Source organism: Anopheles aquasalis, chromosome 3, assembly GCF_943734665.1.
Source record: "Anopheles aquasalis chromosome 3, idAnoAquaMG_Q_19, whole genome shotgun sequence".
Classification (NCBI taxonomy): Eukaryota; Metazoa; Arthropoda; class Insecta; order Diptera; family Culicidae; genus Anopheles; species Anopheles aquasalis.
The window spans coordinates 730001-737500 of NC_064878.1; the positions used below are offsets into that span (position 1 = coordinate 730001).

General features: G+C 50.7%; 3 protein-coding genes across 4 annotated transcripts in view; 2 read left to right on the plus strand and 1 right to left on the minus strand.

Moving 5' to 3' along the window:
• Positions 1–33: 33 nt before the first annotated feature.
• The window catches only part of LOC126577228 (MOXD1 homolog 2-like), a 96823-nt gene continuing 89356 nt past the window's right edge, over positions 34–7500 (plus strand). The window contains exons 1-2 of one of the 2 annotated variants that reach the window (XM_050238694.1): positions 34–58; positions 1828–2172. The gene's annotated coding sequence lies outside the window, so the exon portion shown is untranslated. Of the gene's footprint in view, positions 59–90; positions 273–1827; positions 2173–7500 lie in introns of those variants that run through there. The other variant, XM_050238693.1, reaches the window with a different exon arrangement.
• LOC126577229 (uncharacterized) lies at positions 5088–6015 on the plus strand. The gene is made up of 2 exons (XM_050238695.1): positions 5088–5172; positions 5239–6015. Exons 1-2 carry the CDS (start codon positions 5095–5097, stop codon positions 5989–5991), a joined length of 831 nt encoding a protein of 276 aa, XP_050094652.1. The 5' UTR covers positions 5088–5094; the 3' UTR covers positions 5992–6015.
• LOC126578984 (trypsin-like) lies at positions 6089–7003 on the minus strand. Its single transcript, XM_050242160.1, has one exon. The coding sequence runs from the start codon at positions 7001–7003 to the stop codon at positions 6089–6091; it is 915 nt and encodes a 304-aa protein (XP_050098117.1).

Consider the following 7500-nt stretch of genomic DNA (forward strand, 5'->3'; position numbering starts at 1 on the left):
CACGGTGCGATATGCGCGCCCTGCGAGTTTTACACCGAGGAGCAGCAGGGAAAATTTAGTAAGTGTCGTGGCTTCGGTGAAACCAGGTCGTAAAAGTGTTTTCCTCGTTCTCGACGCGCGGAACTCCCCGAGAGTGTTTCGTTCGCGCGGCGCGGTCGTCCTCGCGCGTGGCGTACTCGTTGGTGCTGCTCATTTGTTGCACGGAAACACGGCCCAAAAAGGGCCCCATTTTCCGCAGAGTAACGGGTGTGATTGTGTTCGCTTTTCTGAAGGTATATACTACGATGGAAAATTGCAAAAAACGGCGAGAAAGAAAGTAGTTGCAAAAACTTCTCCACGAAAAAGACGTCAAACAGGAACGAAAGTCGTGGTCGTGCAGAGAACATCATCGCGTCGTTGCATCATGCTTCATGCTTATGGCTTGGAAGCATAAGATGATGGCTCGTGGCCCCGGGGACAGTGTGTTTTGGTTTTCTTCCTTCCACTTTTATGCTCTGCCTTGCTTCGTGGTGCCATTCACCTGCTGACGCACTGTTTCTGTTCCTGCGTCTTGTGTCAGTGTCCATGTGTCTCTGTGTGTCGTTGTTGGTGTCGTGGACTCAGCAGGGAACGGCATAATCAACATAAAAACAAGAAGCAAACAGAAGAAGAAGACGAAGAAGAAGAAGCGTGAGCATTGTCATCACCGTCAGCAGCAGCAGCAGCAGCAACCGGACCCGGTGAGCTGCTTGGTGACTGCCGGCGATTGAATGAAGAAAAACGGAGGGAATTGAATCTCTTCGTCCAGTTCATGGTTTTGCTTTAAACCGTCACGGGGGTGTCGCAAAGAGCAAACTTTCAAGGACACCAGCCCGAGCCCGTTTTCCGCATTTTTATCCTATTTCCATGCCAGCATGGAGTTTGATTTGTTTTTCCGCTGCTCCTCCGGGCGAGGATCGTAGGAGGCGCGCGAAAGCAATAAAAACCGTTGACAGAATGTAAATCGTCGCCACCATCGCACGGCACCATGGAGGGTGCGTTGTAACAGAGCAAACCATGGCGCGGTTGCTTTAAAATTATGGAAAATGGGAATCTGGCAACGCGGCAATGGTTTGCCGGTACGAAACCCACCCACCCTGGAACAGGAAGTGGCCATAAATTTCCCTATCAGCCCCCTTGTTCCTCATCCCTCGTCCTCTCGCTTCTCGCGCGTTGTGAATGTAGGACAAAGGCAGCCAAAAATGGGAAAAAAATCAATCCCGCCCGTAACATCCGCAGGGTATACAAGGCGAAGGGCCTAGAGACACACCTTGGGCTCCCGCCCCATTTCCACCGGCAGCACGGCGCGCTCGCTGGTTTTTCGACAAATTTTCCAATTTTGGCCACCGAAGGCACACAATCGAGCCAAAACATGGCTTCCATGAACATCGAAATCGGGCGCTTTGGTCGCTCGTTCGCTCGGAAGGCGGAAGCACAAAAAGCCCGGGAGTTTGTTTTGTTCACTACAATAAAAACATTTCGGGGGCTCCGTTTTTTTCCCCCGTGGTGAGGGGAGTTGATTTCCAGGCGCTCCCTTTCCAGTGGCCGAGATTTTTCACAGTTTTTCTGTCCGGATTTTCGGGTTTTTCCAGCCAGCCAGTGGCCAGGACAGCACAGCTGTACATCGACGAATGATTTATTGATGATTATGGGGGCAGAGAGTCATGTTTTCTCCGGCTGGTGGATGAGAGGAAATTTACTAACTTGCCTGTCACTGTGATAAACATGGGCCCTCCCTGGTCTCCTCTTTATTCTGAATCGATCGACGGCAGCATCGAGTTACGCATTACTTACGATTCCTGTTTTCAGTTTCACAGAGGTCGCGATAGTTTAGTCCAACCGGAAAAACCCACCCAAACCCAGCCCAGCCCAGCAGTTTGATTTGTGAAGTGAAAAGTGTTTTCATTGTTGGAGCAGATCCGAGTCGCGATTGCTGGAAATTGTGTCCACTGTGCGTGCAATCACGTGTGTATGTATGTGCGTGTTTGTGAATGCTCTTTTTCCGAGGGAGCGCGTTGATGATCCGTGACATGAGCGCGTGTGCATCGATCAGGATGTTGTAAGCTGAGCTGAGCTGTAATACGATCCATCCAACCACCTTTCAGTGACATCGACCGACCCCTTTTGACAGCAACACATCATAACAACAGCAAGGTAAGTCCATGGGGAAAGCCCATGGAAAATACACAGCATTTTGTAGCATCGCTACATTGAACGATCGATCGCACATCGATTCCAGAGTGAGATCAATCGAAAACTCTATGCTGCTGACCACACGCAGCACGAGCCACCATCACCACCACAAGCGTCTGGTTTGTCTGGTCTGGTGGGTTGTTAGGAAAAACTTTCTAATTACTTGAATAAATAATAGAGAATTGAGTTGAACTGGGTGCTGCTACCATGGCTGCTGGTGATGCTGCTGCTGGTGATGTTTATTTTTCTGGCCAGCTGGCAATGCAAACTTTTCGGACCCACCAGGGGCCCTGGCTACTGCGTGGCATGGCATGGCGTTGGTGTAGGAGCTACCGAGTGATGTGTGCTGGTTGGCTGGCTCGCTAGTGAGCTGTGGGTGCCGCCAAACGAGAGGAGAAATCCACACCAAAGTCAGTCAATTAGTGGAAGTAGTTACTCTCGGATCTCGCCTCTTCTCTGCCTCCATCCCGACGACGGCAGATTAGGATGTTTTTGGGGAATAGTTGCCGAAAAGGAGGGGTGGAGGTGGTGTACCGCAAAGCAATGCGAAGCGAGATGAGCGAGTGTTTGCCTTTCACTGTTTGAACGTTCAATGCAGTACGCTGGTCTGGCCAGTCTGTGTATCGACATTGCATGCCGATGGCCAACATGGCCACGTTCGATCGATTGTGATGTGGATCGATGCTACCGGAGAGAGATAGAGAGAGTTTAGTGTGGGTGTTGGATGAGTGCACCTCATGTAATGGACTGATAAGCGATGGAATTTATGTTGCTAAATTCAATAGAGACATTGCACATGTTGAGCATTCAGATTGGCCACTCCCGGAGGCAACTTACCATTTAAAACGGAGTCCTCTTCTCATCAGAAGTGAAGAGGAACGGCCAGAGGTTTGGAATTCCTAGGAATGCTTAGAACCCTAGCATCGGGCCTAAACCGGTTCCGTTTTTCGTCGCATCGGAGTTTGTGTTTGAAAATGCCGCCACAACATACATTCTAGCGAAGGTGACGAACGTCACGAGACTCTGTACGTGTTCGTATGTGTCTCTCTCTCTGTGAGACTTATTTACAGTTTTTTTCTGTTCTCTTCGTTCCTTTTTTTATTTCTGTTTACAATCACGCTCACCTCGAGTTATGCTCTGTCCTCCGCCCCTCCTGGTACGATCTATTGGACCATGATGCTGCTGCTGCTGCTGCTGGAGGCCCGGGGAGGTCCTTCTCTCACTCTCGGTTGCGTATTTATCTTTGATGTAGCACTTTGACGGTAGAGTGTTATGATGGCGTGTTTTATTTCCTTCCTTTCTTCCTTCACCTCTCCTACTGCTGGTCCAACCACTGCCGGTGCCCTGATGCCCCGCATGGCACCTTTATGACCTGATCAGCAAAGTTTCACTTTCAAGACACCGCCCGGGACCCGGTCGGTGGTAACTCTTTTTTTTTTTTGTTTATCATTTTTAATTACTTCCAAGTTTTCTTTTCATCCCATCGGCTCGTTTCTTGTTTGCCTTGAACCGAGAGTTCGCTTCGCTGGGCACGCAACAGCACCATCACCTCCAGCAGCAGAAGATGGACGAACTCGGACGCCGTGTGGAAAGTTGCGTTATTTTCAGCTATTTAGCACTCGGCCGAGGGTAAATGGGGACACTCCAGACGCACAAGGAAATGAAAATTGTTCGAAAAGAAACTCCGGGAATAAAACATTCCACCCAAGTCCTTGGACCGAGGCTAAGAGGTTCAGGACTAACTTTGTAGCGAGTGCAGCGCACCCCATGGACGGTAAAGGATGACAAAATCCAATAGAGAAAACGAAGGCCACAAGGAGAGCAAGAGACCGAAGCGACCGGAATGCAATATTAGTTGGCGATCAGCAGATCTTCTGGGCCAGCATCTTAACACAACCACTCTCCGGTCCGGTTGGATCCGCTCGCCAGGACTTGCCAGGAGGAAGTTTGTCGTCGTCGTCGTCGTTCGCTGACCCATGGAAAATGTAACAAAGCGGAAAAGCGACACAACGTAATCGCCAACTAAACACGGGCGAGAGCGTGGGAAAAAGTTTTCCATCCGAGCTAAAGGAGGAAAAACATATTTTTCCACACCGCAGCTCACACACTCCGTGCGGCCAATGGTTCGAGGACATAGAAGCGAGGTTTTTGTATGAAAAATGGTGCCACATGAATGGGCAGAAGAATCGACAAGGAATGCCAACGTCAGGTCGTCCAGTGGGCAGCTGCAGCTACCGATGCACCTGTACGTGGTGGCTGGCATTGTGCAGAATCTTAAAAATGGTTTGAAGGAGCTTTGGTCAGTTCCAAATGCTCCAGAAGGTCCTTCAGTCGCGTGGGTGTCCGGCATGCCAGCGCATTGTGAAAGTCATGCCCGAGGTCTGGTATCGAAGGAATGTGACCGAGCATAAAGAAATACTAGAAACATTCTGTAACGAAGGTGTTGGAAAGCATGTCCACATGCTTACGGAAGGGTGTTTGCTTTTTTTTCGTTCCTTCACCACCAACAACAATAGAAGATAACCTCGAACACTGGATAAAGCTAAATCACTTTAACCCGTGTTTAGCATTGTTTTGCAAAACGGTGATTAAGTACGCCTTTCTGTGGTATGTGCAACCGTCACGCAAGAACACAGAAATAGGTGGCTCGTCATCGCAATGAGTAACCGGACTAATCCCGGGGGGGGGGGGGGGGGGGGCGTCAATGTGGAATCTGTCTGAGGCGCGCTGATAACGCTCGCAACTAAAACGACCGAGAATGCTCCAAAAACCATCACTTATCGGTGGTTTGCTTATCGCACACGAGGCTGTGATTCGATAAGATGTGATGCGAAGTGACTCTGGGAGGGTGGAACGCCGCAGTCACGCCACGGATCGCTGAGGATGGCGAATGTCTTCGTTTTTTTGTTAATAGCGGTAGTGGGCACTACTGCAGCTGAGAAGCTTCACTTTCCTGATTTTGTAAGTAGTTTGAAGGGCAAACGTTCACCAGCGCTACAGCCTCTGTTTGTCTGATTATTCGTGAAGGTAGCGATCGAGCAGAACGAGGTACCTATCTGTGGTGGATGGGTTATTGATAAACCATTCCGACGTCATGTGCTCACCACGGAACGCTGTGTCGGGGCTGTTCGCGAGAAGCAACTACTGGTGCGCCATGGAAGTGCCAAAGTCACCTGGCGTACGCTCAGCAGCGGAGTCAATCGGATACTGCGCCATCCGGCAGCCGATACGCTGGTGGTGTTGAGCACTTTCGGGACCTTTCGGAAGCGCGAATCAACTACGAGCACGGAGGAAATGAAGCAACAGCTACAGAACGCCACGACGGTGGTACTGAGCTGGCGATGGAACTATGGAGTGCTCGAGAAGAGTGCCATTGTGCTGGAGGATGATCAAGAACATAGCGCAGAGGAATTAGCCAGCCATCTACTGTGTAATGATCATCAGAAGGACACATTCGTCCTGGAAGGAGGTTTACTTCTACGTAACCAACAACCGTTCGCTATGATGAGCGTAGTTCCAGCTGCAGATAGTGTTTGTGGGGCGAAGCTGCTCCTCGTTGAACTAACAGACCTAAGCCAAAGCTGGAGCTTAGCCACGCTGCGTGATAACAGCAGCAAACGCCACCAAGCGGACGATGATTCATCGGGATCCTTCTTCACCGATCCAAACTCTCCGTTTGGCTACATTATGCTGATGATTTTCCTAGGCTACAACATGCTCTACACAATGTTCTACTTCATATTCTGTATCGATAAGCTGAACTCCAGCACATCGCTCTAGATTGGGAATCGGAATAAAAAGCTAAACTCCGCATATTGCTGGCCTTTTTTACTTTATTGCAATAGCCACTAGCACTAGGTACACTATCTGGTGGGGATTAGTTAAGGGCCAGGGCCGAAACCAACGCTACCACGATGGTGGCCAGCGATAGGGAAATGGACGAGGCTGCGCCACCGCCGCCGCCACCGCCACCAACATCACCGGGCATCGGTGCCGGTGTAGTACCAGCAGGAGGTGTATCGGTACGGCCAAACTGCTGCTGAATCCAAGGCTGATAATAACGCACCTGGGTGTGCACGGTCATTGTGGTGTTCGTACCACAACCGAATCCAAACGAGACGACTCCGGTAAGCAGATCATTGCAGTACATGCCACCACCTCGGCTCGGTTGACAGACACCATTCGTCTGCTGTACGTACTCGCTACAGATCATCGAATCGCGCAGCATTCCCTGGTGCAGGTTATTACAAGCGGTACGTGGAGCAACCCGCACGAACAGCGCCTGCAGTGGTACGCTCGGTTGTTGCGGTGTCCAGTTCCAGCCAACGACGACACACTCGTTGGCTTCCGCTACGATCCGGCTGTTCAGCTGAGCGGCCGCAATGTTCGGTAGGGGCACCTGCGGGAAGACGATGTTGTTCTCCAGCCGAAGCACCGCGATATCGTTCTCAAACGACCACGGATTGTACTGGGGATGCGGGAAGATCCGATTGACGGGCCATGCCATCTGGGTGGGCTGGAACACGAGCTCTCCTCCGCGCACCGTCACCTGGTTCGCCGCCACAAGGTTGTTGTTCACATCGAGCACACAGCTGGCGGCCGTTAGGATGTGGTTCTGGTTGAGAATCGTGCCACCACAGAATATTGTGCCACCGACCTGTATGGCAACCTGCGCCGGAAATTGCCCCGGGGCTGCCGAAACACCTCCAACAATGAACGAACTGGCACCATCTCCGGCCACACTCTGCAGCAGCGCTACCACCGCCAAGAAGATCACTTTCGGGCGACCCATTTTCGGAGTCGAGTACACGCGCTGACAGTTTATGGCGAACTAACTGCGCCACCGTCGACCGGTACATTTGATAAACGCCAACCTCAACTCTGCTTCTAGCCATGCGCCATGAACCTTCCATCGATAAAGCCGATATCTACTGATAGTAACGCAGTAGAATCGGCCGGAATTAATACAAGGATTAACGTCTTTACAGTGCACGAAACGGTGACGTGGTTGAGTAGATAAACTGACTTCAACTGAATCAACGGCTGTGGCTAGCTGATTGACGTGAACTTCCTAGAAGTCCACCATCGAGATGGCCTCCAGGGCAGTCTATGAAAGTGTGAGCTGATTAGATTAACAATCAAGCTACCATTTCTTAACAATGCGCGATACTTGCCTATAACGATCGAAAACTTCTTGTTACTAAGTCATCTGCGTCATGTGCGTTGCGAACTAAAATTGGGGTCCCCAATACCTTCGCTCCCAAACGAAGCTCCTCTCCCGAGACTGAT